Source organism: Sylvia atricapilla, chromosome Z (assembly GCF_009819655.1).
Source record: "Sylvia atricapilla isolate bSylAtr1 chromosome Z, bSylAtr1.pri, whole genome shotgun sequence".
In the NCBI taxonomy this organism is placed as follows: domain Eukaryota; kingdom Metazoa; phylum Chordata; class Aves; order Passeriformes; family Sylviidae; genus Sylvia; species Sylvia atricapilla.
In genome coordinates this window covers 76430640-76456552 of record NC_089174.1, presented here as the reverse complement: position 1 = coordinate 76456552, position 25913 = coordinate 76430640, and the positions used below count along the sequence as shown (strand labels likewise).

At 38.0% G+C, this 25913-nt stretch overlaps 1 protein-coding gene across 6 annotated transcripts in view; it reads right to left on the bottom strand.

The window, feature by feature from the left end:
• The window catches only part of GPBP1 (GC-rich promoter binding protein 1), a 51743-nt gene that overhangs the window by 10752 nt on the left and 15078 nt on the right, over positions 1 to 25913 (bottom strand). For 5 of the 6 annotated variants that reach the window (XM_066339689.1, XM_066339691.1, XM_066339692.1 and 2 more), the window contains 10 exons: positions 23457 to 23575; positions 19484 to 19607; positions 18787 to 19010; positions 18082 to 18148; positions 14920 to 15104; positions 13770 to 13910; positions 13142 to 13306; positions 9294 to 9478; positions 4105 to 4207; positions 2091 to 3013 (listed from right to left, as the gene is read on the bottom strand). In XM_066339689.1, coding sequence (XP_066195786.1) covers positions 2855 to 3013; positions 4105 to 4207; positions 9294 to 9478; positions 13142 to 13306; positions 13770 to 13910; positions 14920 to 15104; positions 18082 to 18148; positions 18787 to 19010; positions 19484 to 19607; positions 23457 to 23519 — 1416 coding nt within the window. In that variant the 5' untranslated portion in view covers positions 23520 to 23575 and the 3' untranslated portion in view covers positions 2091 to 2854. Of the gene's footprint in view, positions 1 to 2090; positions 3014 to 4104; positions 4208 to 9293; positions 9479 to 13141; positions 13307 to 13769; positions 13911 to 14919; positions 15105 to 18081; positions 18149 to 18786; positions 19011 to 19483; positions 19608 to 23456; positions 23576 to 25913 lie in introns of those variants that run through there. The other variant, XR_010745892.1, reaches the window with a different exon arrangement.

Below are 25913 nucleotides of genomic sequence, written 5' to 3'. Positions count from 1 at the left end.
GGACCATGAAAATGAGGAATACACGGCTCTCTCCCAATAAAGACAGGAAGATGAAGGGAAATGGTAGTGACTTCAAATCATGTCTGCATGCAGCCACCTGTGATTACCATCACTGAAGTCAAGCTCTGTCATCCCAGCACTGACAAACTATCTCCAAAGCTTACTAGTGTTCAGTAAAGAAATGGGCAAGCTTAGTCACCAACTTCTCAATTCTTTAAGGCAGACGCCTGCTCAAGCAGAAAAAAAAAATATGACTTATTCTGGAAATGGATCATGATTTATGTATAAGAGAACAAAAAGGCCAATGCATTACTTAAATTGCCCTGGGAAAGGAACAAAGTCAAAAATGGATAAAGTTGCATTATTAAATACTAGGGAATCAGATTTCATTCTTCTCTACATCAGCAAGCACTGAAAAAAAAAGGGAAACCACCATACAACAAAATGCTTTCATACATTTTATGAAGTATACTACAAAAGCCAAAGATTGTTTTGAGTGACAATTCCCAGGGGAATAAAAACCTAAAAAGTTCCCACAGTAAGTGACTTAAGACTTTCTTAAGACGACACAGAAGATAACAGACACTCTACTCAGCTTTGTCATAAGTAAATATAACATAACGGAATCCAGTTCCTCAGTAGAAATACCAAATCTCACCCATTCCCACACTGCTGTGAAGGGCAAACAGAACTAATAAAGCAGGCAGATAACCATTTAAGCCAGGGGCCACACAGACCTCTGAGAGGTCTCTGAACTGGCAGAGGCAACTACCATACAGGATCAGAAATTAATCCACAAATACCTGCAAACAAGAGGAGAAACCACACACAGAAGAGTTACAAAGGCTGTAAAAGTGTTTCATTCTACAAAGCAAATCACTGCCCAATTTCTGCTACCTTCTCTGCCGACAACTCATTATAACCAGTGTTTCCATTACCAGTTTCAGGACATAAATAAGGAAAAAAAAAAAGTAACAAGTAAGACTAGTACTTCTGCTTCCTCTAAAGAGAATGTTCTCAACTGCAACTTGTAAATTTCCTAAGTTTATACAATTTTAACACAGCTCTTCTATAATTATATTCACTTCTCAGAGACTTAATTACTGAGGTGACACTACTAAACTAAATAAAGGGAAGAAAGCCTACATGCTACTTTGAGAAATGCCAAGGCAAAACCATTTTCACTTAGTATTAAAATAGTGCATCCACATATCACTACAAAATTAGGATAGGCAGAAAATCTTGTTTATAGTATATGAAAAACAAAAAGTGAACAAACCACACCCATGTGTCAAAGTCAGTAAATAAAATTCAGGAAAGAAAAAGGAGAAAGGTGTATAAGGCATGCAGGCAGGAAAAACATCATTAGAGATATGGCAGTTTTCTTTTTAAAAAAGAAACATTTTTATCCCCTTAAATTGAGATTAGAAACAGAGTATTTCAATACACGATGTCAAAATTAACTGCATCAGTATTTGCAAGCCTCTTCTAATACAAAAACTAACCTCTTGAAAAGAAGTATCTATTTAAATTAACAATAAATAAGAAAGAGAAACATAGCAATTTCGGCCCAAAATTGATGCCACCTTATAAAAAACTATTTTCCTAAAGAAATACAGACAGAATCTCAACTTTATAAATATTTTTGCTTACAAGTTCTAAACTGCAAATAATTTACTGTAAGAAGTAGTAGAATTCAAAAACCTCTTGACAGGGAAGTGTCTACATGTATATGCTACATTACAAACATATGTGATATCCCCAAGAGCAGTTGTGCTTATGAATTAATGCTACACAGCTTGTACAACTGTGGGAAATATTTAAAGAATTAAAATAAACCAAATAAAATTATAAATAATACAATATTGGGTTTTAAATGTGAGGTCATAGAAAGTCTGACACAGAGTAAACAAAACAGGTGGTTATTGCACACATATACTTCTGCTGCTATAAAAGCAACACACGGTGATGAAAGCATTTTTACCTTGTTCTGAAATGCACAACTGCATTGCTGCCAGAGAACATGTAATATAAATGCAAACAAACTAAGCAGTTTTAAAAACAACACCATGATGCTATGCACTGAGACAATACTCTGTAAATCAGTTTATTTCCCATGTAGTGGACAAATCCAGTCAGTGTAACTATTTCTCTGCATGTTGAATAGTAAAATAAAACAGCTTATTTTCCCACAAGTCATTGTGAGAATAAGGGTCTTGCTGTACCTCTTAAAACCTTCAATTTCAAAGTTAATTCTAGAAATTTGGAACTGTAACATCAGGGTCTTTTGCCCTTAATAACAACAACACTGCAAATGGCTAAAGAGCAGTTATTTGTAGAACAGTTCAACAGCCCAGTTAAGGAAAGGAGTTTTAGTGCACTTTGCTCATTTTAGCCAACATGCTACATTGCCCTTTTTGCGTACAAAGTGGACTCATTGATTTCCACTGCAAGAAAGAAATGACTTGGCAAGAAAAACACTGCATCAAGCTGCCCTTTTTTCCCTTAGACATTTTAAGACAGGAGCTTTGCAAGACATGACAATTCTTTGCTTTTATTATTAAGTGAGAAAATCTGATTTGTAACATTGTCACATTGCTAGTCAGAAATGCTTCAATGAGGGAAGTCAATGCTGAGTCAACCCAAGGCCTCATTCTACAACATTCATCTACAGAGAAATTATAGTGAGTTTCAACACACCCAACAAAACATTCCTTGCTTCCTACAGAATAAGTCCCATCCTTTTTCCTGTAGTGGGCATGTTACTAAATAAATTACGTTTTTTTCTTTTTGGACAAAACATCCCCAAATCTTCATGAGAACAAACGGACTTCTACAGGTGTTACAGAAGTCTTCACACATCATCATCATCTGATGTATCACTGCTGCTTGTCTCTGAATCCTCATTGTCCAGAGCAGGTTTGAAAATGCTGTTTTTCCAGGGGCTAAATTTAAAATTACAGATGAGGCCATTCTTCAAAATGCCATTTTTCCGAAGGCCGTTTTTTTGTAACTGAAATATGAAAACATGACACATTTAGAAAAAGAAAGTGCCAAACACAACAGTCTGTTGCAATTCAACACTCTTTGCATCTTCATTACTGGGCTATGCTGGATGCACAGCTTTTTATATGTATACAGAAACAAAAACTCGCCTGCAAACCCTCACCTGCGGCCAGCCACCTGTATCCCAGTGTCTCGAGTTGCGCTCAACTCCTGCAATCACTGAGAGTTCACCCTGTTCTCACCCATGTCCCCACACATCTTGCTCCAGAAACCCCTCCTCTCAAACGGTTTCTCCCTGCAATCCAGCCCCCTTTCCCACAGTGCTGCAAACATCTGCGCTAAGAAGGGCAAGCAGCAATAGGGAAGGGGCTGAGAAGAGATGCTGCTGAGAGAAATGGGTATCTCAGCAATTGGAAAGTCAAAGACACTGAAGAGAAAGGAAACAGCTGATTCTGCAAAAAATAAAGGAATTACTGCATTTTCAATATCATGCAGGAGGTATGCACTAAGACAAGCACTTGAAAGTTTAATATTTGAAATTTTCTAGTCAGTATGCATGTGGCTAGACAGGGAAATACCAAATGTTTAGATTTAGCACCACACACTAGTCTGCTTTCTGACTACTTCTCACTGACTCCACCAGGTATACTCAACACTCCGAATTTAAAAAAAAAAAAAAAAAAAAAAAAAAAAAAAAAAAAAAAAAAAAAAAATCAAGTCTAGATTGCCTTTTCATACTTTGTTACTAGCAAATTAAATGTCTCTCCATTCCCAAAACAGAAAATAGCTCTCAGAGTAGCAAGGAAACTGCATAAAATTGAAAGCTTGTGCACTTCTACTACCACCAATACTGAAACTACCCATAAGTATCCCCCAATCCTCCCCTTGATACCCTGTAAATAGGCCTGAGCTCCTGAGTAGGATACCAGCATTGGTATCCTACTTTTCTGAAACAACTGTATTTCCAAAAGCACAGTATTGAAACAGTACTGGAACAGCAGTGTCCCTAATGATCAAAATTACTGCAGATCCTCCTCAAAGGTAGGCATCTAGGGTAACAAACTAAAGGTTTATAATGGAAAATTAACTTAGTCTTACCTGTTCACTAATTACTTGGAATTCCCTCATCTCATCCTCAGTTAGTGGAGCACATGTTTCATCATTTTCACTGTCTTCCTGCCAGCCCATCTCCTTTAACAACCTTTATATTAAGAAGGACAACATTAAGGAGTGCTAAACACACTCAGACATTTCAAGCTCTGCCCACATGCATGTCAAAAGACCTGTAACAAGTGCATTGATTAATCAGCCTGTATTTTTTTAAAACAAATGCTTACCTGAGTTCAAAGTCTTGTAAAAGGTATGTAAAATAGAAGCTGAGTTCTCAGGTCCCTCGAAGATGAACCCTATTCTACCACTATACGTAGTGAAAACAATACCTTCATTCTAAGACAAGTGATCTCTGTCAGAACAGTAAGAATGTATTTTCCTAACATAACTTATAACTGTTAGTGAAGTAACAATGTACTCCCCTGAGAACAGTGTGAAGAGACAACGACACTGAGGGGCTCTGCAGGTTTTCCTGAAAAACCAAGCAGAGCAAAGCACAAGGAATATTGGTGGTGTCCCTTGATGGAAACCAATTCAGGAAGCAAGAGCCTTACATGATTTCTTTTTTATATCACACGCTAATGTCAAGAGATCTGTCAGGCTTCTTCATAACTCAGTCTCAGCCAACAGCATATACTGGTATTTCAGCTCAAACAGATAGGAGTGAATTTAGGGATAAGTGGACGAAACGAGAAGAAAGACTCCTCTTGTAACTAAGCTTGAGATATACAAAGATGCAATAATCAGCATGTTTTGGCTAGCTCCAAAAGAAGCATGGCAGTATCTGATCAGGAAGAAAGAGGTTTTACATTTGAAAATGCTGTGAAAACAAGGGTTATCTGAGGGTGAACACACAATGACATTTAACAGTGAAGTTATTAAGTTGCTGCAAGGTTTTTGCCGAAAGGATTAGCACCTTCTTCTGGCAAACCACGTATCTTTTGACCTTAAACATTAAAGCAGGCTAAAGCTATTTCACAAAAAATAAAGAGGCTTCTAAAATGTATGCCAGAGCTGACACTTATGAGCTAAGAAACAGTGAATATATTAAAAAAGGGAAGTAAGACAAACTCACAGCTGATACCATACACCAGGCACTTCATTTAGGCAGACATCAGCAAAAAAAGCCCTTCAACAAAACCCTCCCCACAAAGAACTCTCTATCCCAGTACAGTAGATGTGCACTGGGCAAATTTGCAGGTAACCAAAGCCACCAATAACTGTTTTTAGAACCATAACAAAATCCTGGAATTGTAGAAGGAGAAAAGCACTAAGCTTAACAAAAAATTCAGCAGGACAATTACAGAAAGTGCAATTGTATCCCCTGTTGCCTTTGGACCAAATTGGAAAGCATAACAGGCAACAATCCAATCATCAGGATACATCCAAAAGATACGCAAGTCGTCCAAAACTCTAACAGAATACATTGTACAGAAAAGCATAATGCCAAATGCAGTTCAATGATTAGTTAGTTAAGTTTAAACGTTTTACTGCAAGCAAGCTCAGACATTAACACTGCATTCAGTGAAGTATATAGTTCCAGAATTCCTGTTAATACAAGTAAAATTTAGGGTAATGGCTAACTTTAAAGCAATGTTCTGCAACTCTAGCAGCCTCACTGTCCCTTTAAATTGACACCATTCTAGAATGGTTACAAATATGAACAACATAAACAAAATTACTTTGGATTAGCAAACTTGATACCAACGGGATTACTGCCTGTTGGAAACTTCCCCAGCAGCCCTTTTGTACGAAATGTGCCTATACTGTTACTAGGTGTGCAAAAGTAACCTGGGAGCTAAGGTGGAGACCCAAAGTACAATTTACCACAAAAAGGCTAACCATAACATCTGTCCACACACACGCTGAACTCACAGCCAAAGGGCTAGAGCAGTATGGACACAGCCTCTCTGGGATACCACAAAAGAAAGATATTTACCCAGAAATCCTAACAAGGCTATTTAAAGTAATTTGAATTGAAAAACTGAGTTAGATTTGACTCCCATCTTCCACTCAAAACATCATGAGCCTCTAGCGGCCAAAGATTTCACAGACTCTCAGAATATCTTGAGCTGGAAGAGACTCACAAGGAATGTGGCATCCAACTCCTGGCCCCACACAGAACAACCCAAGAATCACACCCTGTGACTGAGAACACTGACTGAACACTTCTTTAACTCTGTCAAGCTTGGTGTTATGATCAGTGGAATGACAATCCTGTTCCAGTGCCCAGATATCCTCTAAATGAAGAATATTCTCTCTTTCTGAAAGTCACAAATTTTCTCCCTACAATGGCAAGCAGCATTGTTGTAGTCTTCACATGCCCGTGAAGTCCATGTGTGCTGGTTTTGCATTCATTGACCTTTAGAGGGAAGAAGACACCCACGGAAATTATTTTTTTTCCAAGAGGAGCTGCCAAGAGTCTCCTCTGTGCCTGACAAAACCAATCAGTGACTAATTTTCAATACTGACACCAAGTCACAGGCGGCCGGACCAGCCCTGCCAAAGGGCCAGCCGGGCTGGGCTGCAGCAGTGTCGCCCTAAGCTAACTTGCATTTTGAGTGTTTGCATTTTTATAGTGGAGATACCCATGCAACCTCATGTAAACTATGTATTGTTTACATATTTCTCCTCTGGGAGGAGTCTTGTGATTGATGGTGATGCTCACCTAAGAGGTCAAAGAGGTGGCAACCTGTGTAGCCAATCTTTTGCCTTTTGATAAAGTGTATATATACGGAGTCAGAGAAATTAAAATAGAGCTTTCCTGCTTGACTCCTGCTGCCTGCCTCATTCTTTCGTGTCCCTAACAGTGATACAGCAACTGTTAACATCCTGACACTGGGCCGGTTCCACCCCTCCAGCACGGGCCTGGCTGGACTGGGCGCTGTTTCAGCCACAGCACCATCATCATGACTGCTTCGGCTACCACTGACCACCTTGACCATCTACAGGCCCTGGGCAAGATATTAATTCTCTCATTGCACAAATTAAACTTCCAGGACTTTCATTCTCTCTCAAGTGAGAGAAAAGGACAGAGTGAAGACACGCAGAGAAACAACATGAAGACACTAAGATAGTGAAGAAAGAGTCAAGCTGCAGATGGAAGGAGAACAAGAAGATGTCTTAGTCTTAGGATGAAATTCTTTTGCAAGTCCATGGTGATGGACTTAATACACTAAAAGTATCTTTTTAATTCATGGAAACAGTATGGGGAGATGGAAGCATTCAAATTGCAGACATGAGCAAAGGCATTCATGTTGAAGCAAGTAGATGTTGAGGTAGCTGTGATCTCATGAAGAGCTTGAACAGAGAGATATATAAGAGTGATGAAAGACCCTCTGTCCCGAGGGAAGACGACTTCTATTCCTAGAGATGAAAATCATTTCAGAGATAGATGAAGAGAATCTTTGCTTTCGAACAGGTCATCCTTAAAATAGTACCTCAAAATTACTTTGACATGGCCTGTAAACACAGTAATGGGAGGGACTTCACAAATGCAGATTTCCAGGCAGCTGCTATTCATGAGAATTGAAGCCATGAGAGAACTGTTGTCTTGTGGAGAAGTCTCCATGACAAAGCAAAAGAGACTCGCCTCCCTGAGAGAACTGATGAAAGACTACTTTTGAAGTAGTAAACTGGCCTAAGTCTCAGGTTTTGTCTCTGTATGTTGTCAGTGGGAAAGAAAAGAAAGTTGTAGAGGGAGGAAAAGTGTTCTGGAGGTTTTATTCTAATTCTTACTAAATTTTTTTCTTTTTCTTGTAGTTTTGTTAATAAAGCTTTCTTTATACCCTAAAGTTTGAGCCTGCTTTGCTCTTCTCCTAATCCTATCTCACAGCAGAAAGAGTAAATAATTCTAGTGTGGCCTCAATTCACCACATTATTTGGTGCATTAGCTGGGAAACGAAAAATTGGTGAACCAAAACCACTATACTAAATTAGTGTTTCTCCCTGGTTTCAACCTGAAACTCCCACACTATGGGATTAATTCCATGTTAATATCTGCCAAGTTGAAGTCCCCGATTAGGACAGCAGCAGTTGATTTAGAGGAGTTCCTTAGTTCCTTAAAGGTCAGTCAGTGTCATCATCCTGGGTGGGTGGCCTACAGAAGACTCCAACAATGATATCTGCTTTTTTTGTTTGTGCCCTTAATCCTTATCCAGAGGCCCTTAACCATGCCATTACCATCTGCAAACTCCATATATTCCACCCCTTCCATTAGATACACCACCACTCCTCCACCTCTCCTGCCATCTGCACCTCCTGAGGAGCCTGCCACCATCCACAACACTCCAGTGACAGAATTTATCCCATCTGGTGTCACTTATGGCAGTGATGCTCCTACTCCAACACTACACCGAGGCTTTCTGTTTCCAAAGCCAGTGGGGGGAAAAAAAGGAACAGAACAGGGTGCTTCGTATTCTTCATACTTATGAGGAATAAGAGGAAATGAAAATTTCTTCTAGAGGCACTACTAAATGAAGAGTTGTCTAGTCCAATGTATAGACTCTATCACCAAACAAAAAAAAACCCCACTATCATTGCAATTCTGTAGTGTTGCCAGAAACCATTAGAATATTACAGAGTTCAGGACTAGCTCATTTCCAAACTGGGTTGTGATTTTTCAGCAGCATTATTCTTATATCTACCAACTGCTACACATCTACCAGCCACTCTACTGGGATAATAGATTTGTTTCAGTCCTTTTCACGAAACTGCTTTCTCACCTTCCAGTGGACTGTCTTGTGCTATCACTAATAGTGTAAACAACTCAGCTACAAAAATAATTAATTATTTTAATAATAATGAAAAGCTCCCTGGAGTTTTATATAAGATGCAGCATTTAAAATATTATTAATACAAACAGCAGTTGCACACATTGCTCCTCCCAGACACCTAGACCAAAATCAGAGGGATGAAGTCACTATGTAATTTGTTGTATTTTTTACTAAGAAATAATCTTTCTTTACTAAAAATTGGATGCAAGTCAGTACACAGGTCTAAGAAACAAAGTATATATCATGTTAAATTAGTACACATGTCTAAAAGATAAATTTGACGTTACTCAAGAAACATTTTATGTGTTCTCAGTTTTCAGATTCTGACTTCTGAACTATTAGGAATTTATGAACATCCTCAGTTACCATGAAGGAACACTCTAAGTTCTATAAAGTACACACCTATGCTCTGCCTCAAGTGAGCTTGAAAGAACATTTGCCTGAGGGAAAGCTGAAGACTGAATGAGCTGCTGAGGTGTAATTGAAGCATTGCCATTCTCCTGCAGAATCTCATTTTCAAAGTTTCGGTTTATATCTCTCTCACGATGAGGACTGTTGCTGTTATGCAAGCTGAAGGATTCATCATCCTAAATACAAAAGAAATTAGAAATTAGAATTAGAAAATGTAAAAGTGAATTCCACTCACAAGTAAATGCCCAAAAGTGCTGCAATTCAGTGGTTCTGTTTAGCTTAAATTAAGTTTAAATGGGGAGACTCTGTACTTCATGGGTAATTCTCTTCATCCTTCTGGCATTTGCAATACCTGCATACTACAGAATTCCTAAGATACGCTACTGATTAAGTAAGGCAGAGAGCAACTCACATGCCTTTCCCCAAATTTTTTTCTGCAAAGTTTCACACATCTTAGAATTCCAACATACTTCAGGTGTCCTTCATACTTACAGAAAAAACAGGCTGTTGATTTTTTAACACTCATAATTAAATATCAGAGCTGTATGTCAGGAGAAGTCTGAAAGCATATGAGTTCTCAAGCTGACTGAGTCTAAGGGACAGGTCACAACACTCACATCTCAAATAACAAATTCTCTGCCATGAATTCAGAAAGACTTCATACTGCTCTTAAAATTCAGACAAGATTTGCACACATGCACTCAACCTCAATTTGTCAGGCTGTTGTGAACAGCAACTGTAAATAATTAGCCATGAAATACAAATCAGGAAGGAAATTTATTTAGAAAGCAGACTGTTCAGGTTCACTTTAAGATTAAAAGGTCTCTAGCCTATAAACATGAGGTATTTCTTTCTACTCTACTCATTCAGCAACCTGTAATTCTTAATTCTTAATTATGAATGAGCCAAATAACCTCAGAAGTCTTACCAACTGTAAAAACAAGGAAGAGTATAATCACTACCTAGTTAACACCTTTACAACAACAAAATCCCTAAACTAGGCATATAACAGCATTACCCATAGCAGAAGGAAATTATACAATCCTATGCACCTGTAAGAAATCATACTTCAGAGCACAGGATTGAGATCATCATAATTTCCCTCTCACTCACATGTTGTCTGCTTCCAGAAATTTTAGAATAGTCAGCAAGATAATGTTAAGAACACATATCACAGTAAACATACATTCAGTTGTTACATTATATGCCTGAAGAATATGTCACATAATACAAAGAAAAATTTATAAATTTATTAAGAAATTCTAATATTTATAATTTATTAAGAAATTCTAATATATAAGGGCAAAACAACTTCTTCCAAGTGTGATTCAGCTGCTGAGTACAATTTGCCTCATTATTTCATAATTCTGAATCTCTAGATGGTTCCTAAAATCATTCTAATGTTAAATTAAAACCTTTGTGTATCTCCTGAACACAGAAACAAAGCTACCCCCAACATCCATCTCAGGGCACTCAGTCACAGAACACCTAATGAAAATACATAGGCATTTTTTAGCTCACACAGACAGCTAAGTAACAGTCACATTACAGCCCGAAATAGGATCAGGGTCAGAAAAGTCAATCTCACTTTTATGAGCAATGTATGCTGGCACTGTTTCCTTTTTAATATCTCAGAAGCCTAATATCTCTTCCTCAAAATCACTTCTTTTTTACAAATCTGGCTGATTTGTAATTTTTGGGATTTTTTGTTTTAATATGACATTTTAAACCACTCATTTACAGCAGACAGGCTTGTAATCACCTCATTCTGAATAATAAAATACTTAGTCCAAGTGAAGACAAGTATTATAACTTGTTGGTGACTGGTAGGTTTTGATACAAATATTCTCCAGTATCACTCATGCACTGCATAAATCAATGCAGACTGAAAGAAACCTGATGCATACTATACACAGCCATTATAGGCCTTCACATTCTCAATTAGTAAAAATCAGTGGTTTATGCATATATTGAGCTATTGCTCCTATGATTAGACCAAAACCAGAGAACTTCTGGCTATCTAAACACTAATTAGAAAGGAAAGGGTTTAAGAAGCAGAACCAACTTTTTTGTCTTGTAGGATAACTAGCAGCCAAGGTATGAAAAACTGCCCTCCACAAGTCTGATGGGGTCAGGTGGGATTCTGTAAGAGTACAGAAGAAGCAGGCAGTTCAGTGAGCCACTTCCCATCATTTACCAGCAGTCCTGGATTACCAGAGAGGTTCCAGGCAACTGGAGGTTGGCAAATGTGAAACCCATTTGCAAAAAGGGTTGGAAAGAGATTCCAGGGAATTACAGGCCTGTCAGAATGGCCATGGTACCAAGGAAGGTCATGGGTGATCTGTGGCACTCTGAGTGCCATCACACGGCACATGCAGGACAACCAGAGGATCAGGCCCAGCCAGCATAGGCTTGGGAAAAAACAGGCCCTGCTTGGCCAACCTGATCTTCTATGATCAGGTGACCTGCTTAGTGTCAAAGAAAGGTTGTGGATGCCTTTTGCTTGAACCTCAATAAAGCCTTTCTTTGACACAGTTTCCCAGACAATTCTGCTGCAGAAGCTGGTAGCCCATGGCTTGGACAGGTGCACTCTTTGCTGGGTAAAAAGGGCCTGGATGGCTGATCCCAGAGGAAATTAAATGCCCAGAGGGTAGTGGTGAGTGGAGTTATATTCAGCTGGCGGCCGGTCATGGGTGGGGTTCCCCTGGGCTCAGTACTAGGGCAGGCAAAACCAGGCTGGGTGGAGTGTCGATCTGCTGGAGCACAGGCAGGCTGTGCAGAGGGATGTGGACAGGCTGGATCATGGGCTGAGGCCAGTGGTGTGAGGGTCAACAAGGGCCAGGGCTGGGTCCTGCCCTTGGCTCACAACAGCCCCAGGCAGGGCCACAGGCTGGGACAGAGGGGCTGGAAAGGACCTGGGGGTGCTGGTGACAGTGACTGAACATGAGCCAGGCTGTGCCCAGGGGGCCAAGAAGGCCAATGGCATCCTGGCCTGGATCAGCAATGGTGTGGGCAGCAGGAGCAGGGCAGGGATTGTCCCCCTGTGCTGGGCACTGCTGAGGCCACACCTCGAGTGCTGTGTCCAGTTCTGGGCCCTCACTGCAAGACAGACACTGAGGGGCTGGAGAGAGTCCAGAGAAGGGCAATGGAGCTGGGGAAGGGTCTGGAGCAGCAGTGCTGTGAGGAGCAGCTGAGGGTGTTTAGCCTGGAAAAAGAAGGCTCAGGAGGGACCTTATCACACACTTCAACTGCCTGCAAGGAAGTCGTGGTCAGGTTGGGGGCTGGTCAACACTGTGATAGGACTCAAGAAATGGTCTCAAATTCTGTCAGGAAGATTCAGGTTACTCACCAGGAAGACTTTCTTCATAGGAAAGGTAGTCAAGCACTGTAATGGACTGCACAGGGAAGTGGCCAAGTCACCATCCCTGGATGTATTTGAAAAACTTGAATACATGGTTTACTTGCAGACTTGACAGTACTGAGTTAATGGTTGGGCTTGATGATCTCAAAGGTCTTTTCCAGCACAAATTCATCTATGATCAGGTTAGTTTACTAAGCCAAATGTATAGTTTTTATTGCTGCTAAAGACACACAAGTACCAATGTCATGCACATGCACTAACAGCTACTGCAGAAAGACAAAAAGAAATTACAAAGCAGCACTGGAGGAAGAGCAGTACTTGAAACAATGTTTATAATTCATCAAAAAGTAATTCTTTTCCTTCATTTAGAAATCCAAGACCATTACCTAACTGCTGATGATTACTTACAGTAAAATAAAAAGTAGTTCATAGTTTGTCTGAAACCTACTGGATGTACAGTAAGTATGAGCAAAATTACCTTCTCTTGCCCATGATGATTCTCATCTTCATGTTCCTCTTTCACTCTCTCTCTTTTCAATGCTTTCAAAAATTCACTCTTCTTATCAGTCCGCATTCTTGTCAATTTTGTTAAACGAGGCTGACCAGATTTGTCAACAGGGGATGAAGAATTTGACCGATTACACTAGCATAGGAAGTCAGAAAAAGAAAGAATGTTAGAAGTGTTTGCATTTAGAAAAAAATTAATTAAAGACAGTTATCTGTTGTTTCAGGTTTCACATATATTCACAGTCAGAAGTAGAGGGAAGATTTGCATTTTGGTATACACAGTGTGTAGATGTAAACCCAGAGATGCAGGTTTATGGAGTGCTGCTCATGAACAGTAGGCCTTCTGAAACGTGTAATAATACCTTTAGCAGTTTTGAAGTCTAAATGTATCAGGCTGCACTTCCTAATTTGGGTTTTTATTCCAAATCAAACCTACAAAGGAAACTGCCATACTTGAGGGCTGATGATGTGCCTTCCATCTTTCTCACACATTAAGTTCCAAAAAACCCCATTTAATATAATTCTGCATAAAATTTACTGACCATCCTCACTTAAACAAATTAAGTGTTTTATAGATTTAACTACAGCCACTTCTTTACCTCTTTAACTGAATTTTGTGTTACAGCAAACACCTTGACAGTTGATTTGAAAGGACTGAAATTACCAACACCATATGCAGATTCATGAGGAAATGGATTCCCGAGTTTATTTTCTTTTGCTTGGCTTTTCCACTGTGTGGGCTAGACAGAAATATAAACAGAGATGTAAAGAGTCATTAACCACAAAAGAATTCTTTTTAAGAATCTTCAGAAAAATGGTTAAGCAAGAGCAAATTGTAACTGCAACCTTAATGTAGTGCAAACATCTGTTTTCTTGTGGAAAAGAGGCTGTTTATGAGCAATTCATCTGCTCACAAATACTGTTCACACTGTTTATATAAAGACTAGAGTTTCAAAACAATTAAGATCCTCATATTTGAGGTGTTGAAAATTAAATATGGGACTTCAACAGCTGAAAGTATTATTTTAGATTCAAAATGTTACAGAGTTAAGAACTAATCCATTATATGCTCTCAAGGGCACAGAAAATTCCTGAAACAAAAAATTAGAGATGAAGCCAGTGAGAACAGCTCAGCTTGGTTAGAGCCTGGCATTGACAATGCCAGGGTTGTGGGTTTGAGGTCTTTATGGACCATTCACTTAAGAGTTGAACTCAATGATTCTTGCGGGTCCATTCCAACTCAGAATATTCTGTGATTATGCATATGGAAAGATGCATTTGGAAAGAAACAAGAGTGACACTAGTAAGTTATAAAATCATTTCTGTCTATCAATGAGGTAAATTCTGAAGATATTATTATGCTGACTATACCTCTCCACTATGTACCTAATTTTGTTCTGTTAAAATCATATATACAAAAGGAACTACTATTCCATATGTTAAAACCACCATTTTTACTCTCACTTGTACAGCTGCAGCACTTCTCAAAAGTGTTAGGTGAGAAGCAAAGAGAGATTAAATTATAATTTAAAAAATGCTAGGTGAGAAGTGAAGAGAGACTAAATTATAATTTAAAAATAAAAATGCAAAATAATTGTTTTTATTAATCTTTGGGGTGTGTTGCATTTTGCAAATGTTGAATACATGATAATCTAGGAACAGTATTCTCAAGGACAAAATAAGCACATTCAGAATTACAGCATGATTTTTGTAGGCATGTTTTTCATAACACTGGTATCCAATACTCACCTTTGCAGGTTGAGTGACAGGTTTGGGGACCAATCCTTTATAAACACTTGTGCCAGTGCCATTCCTTACTGGCTGTGAGTGAAGACTTCCCACTACCGGGAATCCAGATATCCGCAGTTCTTTCGTACTGCCTTTTTTAATGACCAGCATTCTCTGAGATCTAGATTTAGGATTTAAAGGGTACTCTGGAAGAAAAAAAAGTGTGTACGTACTATACATATGTGTATTATTATAGATATGTGTGTATGTGCCTGTGTACACAATCTCACTAGTTTTTAGTTCATAAGGTACAGGACAGCTGTAAGATCCAGAGCAAACAGGCAGAAATCAGGAACTTAAAGCAGTTTTAGCTCCACAAATAACATACTGTGGAAACCCAGAAAAACACAGGTTCTGTTCCATTTTCTACAATCATAATTTTAAAAATTTTTCATCTGATGATGCAGGAATTGCACTTTTTGAAAGAAAATATACGCTTCAAAAAAGACTGCTACACAGTTCTAGAGACTGCTGCATAGCAATACTAAAATCAAAATACTCATAGTTGTTGATAGTTACACAAATTTCAAAAGAGATTATGGCTTTTATATTTCCCTTAAGGTTTCCTAAAGAATAACGAGTTATATATTCATTTACAGCTCAGTTTAGAGCTCGATACTGAGGTTCTATAAACACGAGACAAGTTGTGCAATGCATGTTAGACCATGGCAATGACCAGTTTCTCTAGCTCCATGCTTCAGGTGGACATAACAGGACAAAACTTCCATGTTCATTGGAGCAAACTAGGAGACACACAGTCAGCTGTCAAGCTAGAGAAATTGCCATTTAGCAGTGTTAAGGAAATGTCTATTAGAAATAGTTCTGAAATTGTCAAAAAGTAAAAAAACATATTTCTTGCTGTTGGGGGTTAGGTTTGTTCCTTTTTACTCTAAAGAATTTTTTCCCCATAAGTTACCAAGGAGAATAAGTGTCATACTTAAGACTATTTAACAAAAAAAAAAGGGTGTCCGAAGCTTGGAGGTGGAGATAATGCAATTTTTGGGGCAGGTAAAGGACAGAGCTTAAGGTGGCTTGGCATTCTGGGGGGAGAGAACGGCTGGGTCGCTGCTCGCTGCTAGAAGAGTTCACTCTCTCTAGAGGAGCCCAGTCCTAGAAAATCTACCATCATCTGCTCGCCCTGGAATTCTGAGCTCCTCTGCCGCCCGGGGAGAGCTGGGCCAGCCCTGCCCCGCCATCGTGGTTCCATCAGTACTGCTCCTCTTGCTACAGAGTGACCCTGCACCCCCTGCCCTGCCGGGACACCCTGCCCCTGCCCTGCCCCTGCCCTGCTGGGACACCCTGCCCCTGCTGGGACACCCTGCCCTGCTGGGACACCCTGCCCCTGCCCTGCCCCTGCCCTGCTGGGACACCTGCTGGGAATCCTGCCATCCCAGCTACCAGCCTGGGACTTCTCCACTGTTTCCAGCTTGGTGCTGTGAGGATCCTGCAGAGGAACCTAGACCTAACTGCCCTGGGTTTTTGTGACGCAGTCCTCAAAGTTCTTGGTACTGTTTTTTTTTTTTTGTTACCAATGCTGCAGTTGGGTTTTTTTTTATTTATTTATTTGTTTTGTTATACATACTAGTAAAGAACTGCTATTTCTATTTCCAAAATCTTTTGCCTAAAAGCTTTTAACTGCAAATTCATAATTGGAAAAAAAGGAGGTGGTGGTGGTTTACATTCTCCATTCCAAACGAAGCTCCAGCTTTACCCTGGCAGATACACTTGTACATGCAATCCAACATTGAGCTAAGAGCCTTTTCAAGGATTATGTCCTCTCTCTGCAAGCAATTCTACTTCACATAGTCACTATACCCTCTGTTAAAAAAAAAAAAAACAAAAACAACCCCAAAAAACCACCTATCTTAGAAGCATACATGACTTTTGCTTTGTTTAGTAGGTAGGTACTACAAAATAGTTATCATAACTGTAAGTTTCATTCTCATTAAACCTCATGACAATATTTTTCGGAATACTCACAGGCTCTCATCACATACACACAAAGTAAAATGGAATCTAGGAGATGCCTACATTTTTAACAGGTATTCGAAGGGATACTAACAGTCCTCTGCCCTGAATATTGTTTCCTTCTAAAGCGAATAATAACAGCCTTAATTTCAGTTTTTCAATTACAAAACAAGACTCTTTCATTGAAAGATTATCACATGAAAACTGCTAACAATATAAAACCATAAATTTATGGTTTTATAAAATTATTATATCCAGTCCAATTATTTATGATGCTGCAAAGGTTTACAGCAATTAGATATTTATGTTGAGGGGCTGGCCTATAGCTAATGTTGCATTAGCGTACAAAAAATACCAGTTAAGTAAGAGAAAAAAATGCAAAATAAAATATTTTTTAAATCTCAGTATTAGCATTAGTTTACCTACACAAGTAAAAGTTTTCATGTTTAATTTTTTTTTAATAAAGAGAAATGCTCTTATTCTGAGTACATTTATTACTTTAAAACTCCTGCCATCTAAAGGTACCACCTTCTTAGGGGTTAACAACTGACTACATAAAGCCCATTAGAATTGTTAAGTGATAGCCAAACATAACCAGGTGAGGATGAGAAAACAATCCCAACTACAGGTCAGCTCAATGCGCATGCTCAGGTTTGTATTTGTCATACAAAACACACAAACACAACCAACAGCATGAGACATTTGCTTCCAGAAAGAGTCCTTAAACCTCTGCAAGCTAACCTACTCTTCCAGCTCTCCAAGGTTTCTCTCCAAATTCTTCCAACACATCTGATCAGTCAGAAGCATTCTTCTACAAAGCCTTCAGCTAGCAATCAACACCATTAATTTAGGTGACAAACCTTCACTGTAGTTCCTCTTGAAAATAAAGGTGAGTATTTCTTAATATCTTTACAAAAAAAACCCAGATGTGTACTTGCCCTGGGAAAGAATACTAGTTGTGGCTGCATCTACAGACTAGCCGACTGATACTCATATGCAAGTGTTATCCTTTAACAAAAAGATATCTACATTGTAATAATATTGAAGTCTTCTCCATCTCTACCTTAATAGTTCGAAACAGAGGCTTGTATTTCAAATAAAACAACTTCAGATTTCTACTACATTTTTGCATTTAAAAACATTAAAACTACTCACCCCAGACACCTGCAGCTAGAGATTTATTCTGGTTTGGTTCTCTCTCATATTCAGGGTTTAAAGATGGCTAAAAGAAAGTTTTGTCATTATTAAAAATGAAACTCTTGAATTGCGGCATGAATGAAATAAAGAATCACAATAACACCAGCGGCATGACCTCTGCTGACAGACTGAACACCTCCCCCATGAACCAAGTAAGTCAATGTTTACTTTTTGTTTCTTTTCACCAACAAAATATCTCAGGCAACAGCCAATGTCATTACATGAACTGCCTGGAGAAAGCAAAAAACTGCCTGGAGAAAGCAATATATATTTCTTCAAAGAATAAGACCACCCTTCCCCTTACATTCTAATCGTAGGTTGAAGCATGAGATTTCCGAAGGCCACAGGCATGAAGATTATTTTGTTACTATTTCAGATTCCAATAAAGTAACTGTGTAGAATTTAATACAGACACATACTACAGCAGATGGGAATCCAATCATAGTTTCACTTAAATACACAAGTAATAAACACATAGGGACAAAATCTGGATATAAAGTGAGAAACAAGTTAATGGACAAACTACTAACACTCCTTTACTTACAGGAAATTCTTTATATGACAATCTGAAACTGGTGAAATCTCATTAAGTGATTTGCAATCGACAAAATTGTACTTGCAGACAAAACGAAACCTTTTTAAGTGTAACCACAATTTACTTACAAAATCCTCAGCCTCAAACTGGTTGGGTAGTTCTTTGTCTTCCTTTTTGCGGGTTTCATTATCAAGTACACTGTTTTCATGCAGTCCCTGACCTTTTCCACAATGGAAGGTGCTGCTACGAGTATGGGAACCTCCACCATGGTACCCTCCACGATGGTTTATGTTTTCTGGACCATTTCTGCCTTGTGAACGCCAGCCATTCCTCTCTTTTCGCCCAAAATGCCCTTGGATTTTTAAATTTTAAAGAAAGGTAATTACAAACTATTTTAAAAGAATATCTTACTCTGCAGAATTGCTATAAAAGACAAATCATAAGCTCTATACACTGAGATACAGGAGCATAGGAAACAAGCTTTCATTCGCATAAGCAGCAGGGAAGAAACTTACAAAACAGTGTCAGAGAGAGAAGATAGCCAGCCAATGCTACAACAAGTCAACCTCTTTTTCTGGCTGCTGCTGTTGGCTAGAGTATTAACTTAACACTCTTATTCTGCTCAAGACAGAAATACACCTGGAATCACATTACTTTAAGCAACCCTTAGTGCTCACATTCTCTCCCAGATGTGTCTTTCCATTATCATTCTTTTACTGCAGAAAAAGAATTTAGCATAAATGGGCTATCATCATCAGACTTCCTTTCTAGCTAGTGCTACAAAGAAATGTTGCGAACATATTCACAGTGTTCCATAAATTATACCTCCATTTGGCCTTCCAATGTTAGGATCAAAACCCTCTGAAGAATTGTGTCTTCTGCGATTTGCTTCACAACGACTCTCTGCCCATGAAAAATTTTCAGAATGTTTCTCAAAATTCAGCGATGACTGTAAAGAAGAATAAGTGGTAGACCTGAGATCTGATTAATAACAAAACTTAATCATCAGAACTGTAACATGCACATTGTTCATGGCATATACAATTCATTCTTACAAGAACTTTGAATGACAGCCAATGCAGCAGTCCTCACATTCAGACCTGTGTCACCATCCCCCAGGCTAATAAAGTGGAAACTGCATCTTCTGCTCCAGGACACTGAAACAGCCCTTAAGTCACACGTCTGTGACACAAGGTAAAAAGCATCTACTTTGTTTTGGCAGCAAACAAGAGCACGAGTGACATGTGTTGCAGCAGGAAAAAAAAAAAAAAAAAAAAAAAAAAAAAAAAAAAAAAAAAAAAAAAAAAAAAAACTTTTAAAAAGGTAAGAAAGGACAGAAGATCACAATTTGGAAGGTAGAAAAGAAGTCTGGGATCTTAGTCTGAATTTTCAGAGACTGCATACATGCATTCTATAGAAAGCAAGGAATCACTTCCACCCAAAGCAGCTATACCAAAATAAAGTCTAATTCATTAATCTTGTCATTATAATTTTAAAAGGAAAACTAAAATCTTATCTTGAGAATAGCACCAGGAAATCAAATTCCATTCTGACTAGAATTCATACCCAAATGGATTAAACCAAAAAAAACTTTGCCTTACACAACCCACGTCTTCCTCATAACTTCTCTCTGGGTGTACCTTTAAAATTACTTCCTTTTTCCTCATCTACCTCACAAAGAAAATCACACACAAAAAACAAAGTCAGCCAAAGCTCTAAGGAAAGTGCCCCTGTAGAGCTCACGGTGCTGTTCAATATTCACTGCTTAAAATTCAAACTCAAATTAAGTATATATTTAAAAATCAAAGCATGTATTTTTACATTGTACAGAAGTCAAATGTACAGGGGCTACCCTCTCAATCTGAGACCTGTGACATGAATTACTTGACAAACTGTCCTTGGAGAGAGCAAAACCAGAAAACTGCAAAAATATTAAAATAAAAGCACTACAAAAATTACCAAATTAATTTAAATATTAAAGTAAAAGAAAACCCTTAAAAATATTTTGACTAAGCTGCCAAAGATTTCAGAAAGTGCTAGATCTGACAACTTAGTTGAAATTTTAGAAGATGCTTCATATGTTCATTTACCTACAACAACCTCTTAATATTGCTTTTGGAATTTAACTGTAATTTTTTTGTATTAGCTGCAAAACAATCAACATTTTCACAAAGTATAACTGACAGCATTTTATGTATCCTGTTTGAGTTGTACATGCCATAATAAATCTGACGCTTGTAAGCAGTGTGCAAAGATAGTGCAGTTTGCGTTTTCCCCACACGATGGAGGTACCTGTCTATGAAGCCTCTCGAGGCAGAGATGACAGTAAGCTTTGGAATCAAAAAGAAATTTATTGGCAACTTCTGTAAGTTGTGAAATTATCTGACTCGGTTCAGCCAATTAAGGAAAAGGGATAGAAACAACAGACTGTAAGAAATACAGGAAGTCTAATTGCTTAACAAGAAGTAAAAGTGAACTTGTAAAATTGACTCTATCCATTTGCAGTGTCCCCATATTCTTTTTATAGCAATACTTTCTTAAAAGTTTTGTCCATATCCCAAGATGGTTTCACTATTCACAATACCTCCCCATTCCACCTGGCCATCTTCAGTGCTGCGCTGACACAAACACGTTAGTTCCAGAGCTGAACAAAACCCACTGAGTGACAGATACACACCTGTTTAGGTGGGTTTTGCTGTGTAATTGACAGAGAGATGAGAAAAGCTTGCTGTTAAAAGGAAATCAGCAGCAATAGATGAGATGGATTTCAATCAAGCTGTAATCTGTATGTCACATTAAAAGCTCATTCATAATCACAGCTTCTTGGTAGCAGGTTTCTATAATGCCAGCCTTGAGCTATGTAAGGAAAAAAATCTCAGCTACCAAGGGCTCAAGGAGAAAACCAGAGTGCTGTACGTGTAACACCTAAAAGTTATTACACTTCAGGAATATAAAAATTGACCAAGCAGAGCTCAGTTTCTACTTCTCAACCCTAAATGTTGTTGATACAACAGCCTCACCCCAGTTCCATTCTGCACAAAACATGAGACACCTTGCTTTCCTCTTCCTCCCTCTTATCTGCTGTTCTCTTCTGCTTTTTTGATATACAGCAGAAAATAAGTCTATTTTAGGAAATAGAGGCGACAGGGGGCCACAAAACCTGTGACCTGTCTTGTGGAAGAATCACAAGTCTTACTCTGTAAACTGCGAACTACAAACAGACTTTTCAAGCACCTAATATCCAAATGTGCTGTGTGTCACAGAATGCTTATCACTGAGGGAGCAGGTAATATAGAGAAATAAGGTACATTTCAGCAATCACACACATATATTACAACAGATTAAGCATACAACATCGAGCTTTTGAAAGAGAAAAAAAATCTAACTAAACTCCATGAGACAAAGAATCATGGAAGAGAACAGGAGCCAAAAATTTGCAACAAAATTTCTCACAATTCAGAAATTAAGCAATAAATACAACCCATACCTCAGATATTTTCTAGTGCTACTAGAGTATTTCTGGAACTTACTTTTATCCTGCTATATTGGCACATAAAGCATGCAGGTGAAGCTCTTGCAGCACACCCTTTAAATATGTAATGAAAATTGTTTTGCAATTGTGACACCATATCAAATTAAGCCCCAAATACTTTTCCAATTTAAAACATATGACATTGAAAAAAATTAGATCACAAGAATTGAATGCATCAGAAATCACAGAGAAAAAAAACAGAAAGACTGCTTCTTAATTTGGATTGTCAGACAGTATGTACCCAGGAACAGATAGGATTTATGTTCCCAGAAACAGATTATACTAAATAAAGAATCTAGCTAGGTAGAAGGGTAGAAGAGACATAAACAGGGTGATATAAATAAGGACATTCAATGACCTGACTAAATTAATGTGTGTATCTTTGGGTAGACATGCAGAATCAAAGCATTAGGAACACAACTAACACTGCCATCTATCTGTGCATTTAACAAAAAAAGCCAATTGCCATAAGTTTCTCAAGGCTAAGCATCTTCCATGGACATGAAAGACTGCAAAAAGGTTATATATTAAATAAAAGTAAAGCAATTCTCACAGCAGCAGATAAAAATATTGAATTTAAACTATTATAATGAAGAAGGTGTACAAATAGGGAAGCAGGGAAGCAGATGAGAGGAGGTTTAATATCCGATGCTGTCTCTGCTTCTGCGTTTGCACAAATTTAGAAAGAGCAGAATGACAGGCCAGAAAAAACATTTCTGAGATAGACACACTCACGACTTTCAGGAATATTTACAAATTCTAACAATTAAGAGATTATTATTTCCCATTTCTGAGCTGTCCCATCATATTAAGTAACAGCAGTCTAGATGAAACAGAGTGAAGATGCCTAACAATATGAAAGCACCACACTCCACCAGTAGCAACAAACTTTCCACCATCAAACGCAGAGGTATTTTAGAAAGTCTAAAAAAGCATAGCTTTAATCACTTGGATGACAGAATAATACTCCTGTAAAATTTACAGGACACAATCAAAAATCAGAAGTAAGAATATCAAGTACATGATCTGTCTTGGTACTTCTAGCATAGAACACAAATAATCATCTGATGAAGGCAATCTCAAACCAGCCACAGCCAAGGCTAGGCACGTGGTTCTTTCCGTGAACTAAGCTGCTCAAGCAAAAAATTACTGGACTCATCTGTCATCACAGTACTCAGGAAGAGATTTGCATTTTTACTGTGATTATGACATTTAGACTTCCCCAATAATGAGAGTGTCTTTTCAAAAGAACAGTACAAAACATACCTTTGTTGATGATGGTGGAGTAGGAAAATTAAGCCAGGCTGGAGCAAAGTCATGCTGCGCCATTTAGGTCCAGTCTCTCCAAATCAGTGAAAAAAGGCTTAGCACCTCATGGCAAGTCCCTGTAATCAGAAGAAAAGAAATTATTCCTTTCAGATGCTTATGCTACAAGAGGATTACACTTGTTGTCTTTTGTTCAGTACTTCCTTTCTCTTTTCCCATATTATTTTCCTCACTGAACAGGTTATCCTCATCTCATTTATAGCATCAAATCTGTGCTTTTATTACAAAAGTGTCACATAAATCACATATATCACAGGAATAATGAAAATATAAATGCAACATTTCTTTCTTTATTTCCTCTTATAAATGGGATGAAGCATCCTATGTAAGGTCTGATCCAGACCACTATGGCAAAATTACCTTGCTAAAATACTTTCTGGTACTATCTAGAAGGAATTTCACAGGCCATTTTATTAGCTTTCTAGAAGCTGATTTTTTTTTGTTTGTTTTTTTGGTTTTTTGGGGGGTTTTTTTGTTTTTTGTTTTTTTGTAGTGAATCCCTAGCAGTTAGTCTCAGTGACCACATGGAAGTTTCTTATTAAAAACCTAGACACTTGGGTGCATCACAAACCTCATGATGTCTCTAGTGTCAATAGAAACAGAGTCTGTATGTCCAGAGTGTCAAAATCCAGTAGAATTCTCTAGTTCAAAAATGGGCTAAAGAACACAATGGTTTATGATTAAAACACAACAATACTTTTTCTACTCTACACTGTTTCTCACAGGTAAGAAAATATTTCTCAAAAAGCAAGCGAACACAAGGTAATGTGAACTATACCACCTGAAGCTGAACTGCAGCACAGACAGGAAAGAAATGGATGAAACACTTCCCAAATTATACAAGGGCAACTGAATTATGCTTTGCAGCTAGTCACTGCAAAGTGGTTGATGACTCAAAAATATTTTTTAAAATATGATATACAAGCTATTAGAAATCCAGCTAGTGAAAACATAATAAACACCCACACATTATACAGGGACGCCCAAATAAATGTGAATTCCACACCTCTGCAGAGCAGGATGCAAATCTGTTAGCACAGATATAGTTCATGGCTGCTGTAATGTATTAGTAAGAGATGAGGAATCTGAACTTGGCAATTCACAATTATGGTAGTTCTCTGGCCTGAACCAGAATATTGCAGGCTACTGCAGGTTTCCATTGACAGACAGCTTCTAAAAGGAAGTCTAACAGATTTGTTAGATTTAATTTTGTGTAAAACTGAAATTAGTTGAGCTGCTGTTTCTTTTTAGTGAGCTCATATTTAAGTTTTGGGGTACTTCTAATGCCATAGTTAAACTGTAATGTAGGACGTACAATTATTATCGTTAAATAGAGACAAGGTTAAAGGTAAATCTCACTCAAATAACTACAAATTACGCTGCTGAAGTCATTCAACTCACACCTAAACCAATGTCAATAAAAAATCCAGAGAAATTTTCCAAGTATTTCCAGTTACATCACACCAGTAAAATATAAATAAACAAAATTCTGGAGTCAATGAACCATTACAGAAATGGCTTCTCTTTCTAATGGGAATTGCATTCATTTTCACTGATATATCCCATTCAGCAAAAGTATACAAAAAGACATACATTTACAAATAAACCAAGAGATGTTAAATTAAGAAACAAAAGATTTGACCAGATTCCAGCAAGAAAATAATTTTATTCTCCTTCACTTAGACACAATTTTCATCTCCAAGCAGAAGAATCATGATATCTTCAGAAATTATCAAGACAGATTTTCAGTACTGAAAGATTGACAAAACAACAACAACAACAAAGTCTTCAGACTGAGGCACTTACAGTCTGAAAAACAATGAGTAAGATTAGGTTTATACCAAGTAAGAACATGAAGATTCCACAAAGTATCACCAAGGTATTGGTGCGTCAGCTGTTAAGTGTAGGAGAGTAAATCCACTAACAATGTAACTTAACAGATTTATCTTACTGTTTTTAGAAAACTAGTCAAGCTTCCTAGCATTATTTATGCAAATGCCATGAGAAGAGTCTGTTAATAACCCACTAACGTCCTTAACTTTTATCCTTTGCACAAAAGACTGGGTGATCACCAAGTATCCAAGGTATTTTGTAATACCTTTTCCCACAGCTCACTGACACTGGCAGCCTATTTCTTCATGCAAAAATTTTTCTAGATGCAGATTCAAGTCTTCCTCGTGTTCTCAGCTAAAAAAGCTCTAAAATTTTTTGATAGTACTGCTCTGTCAGATGAGTCAGTCCTTTTCTTAGAAAGAAATAAATTTCAATGGTAAAGACAGAGACCTGGGCCAAAACTACACAATACTTAGAGCACAAAGTCAGCAACAGAATATATACTTAAGTTTCAATATGCCCATAAAGAACAAACCTTAGGGCTAATTCTTTCAAACAGTTTTA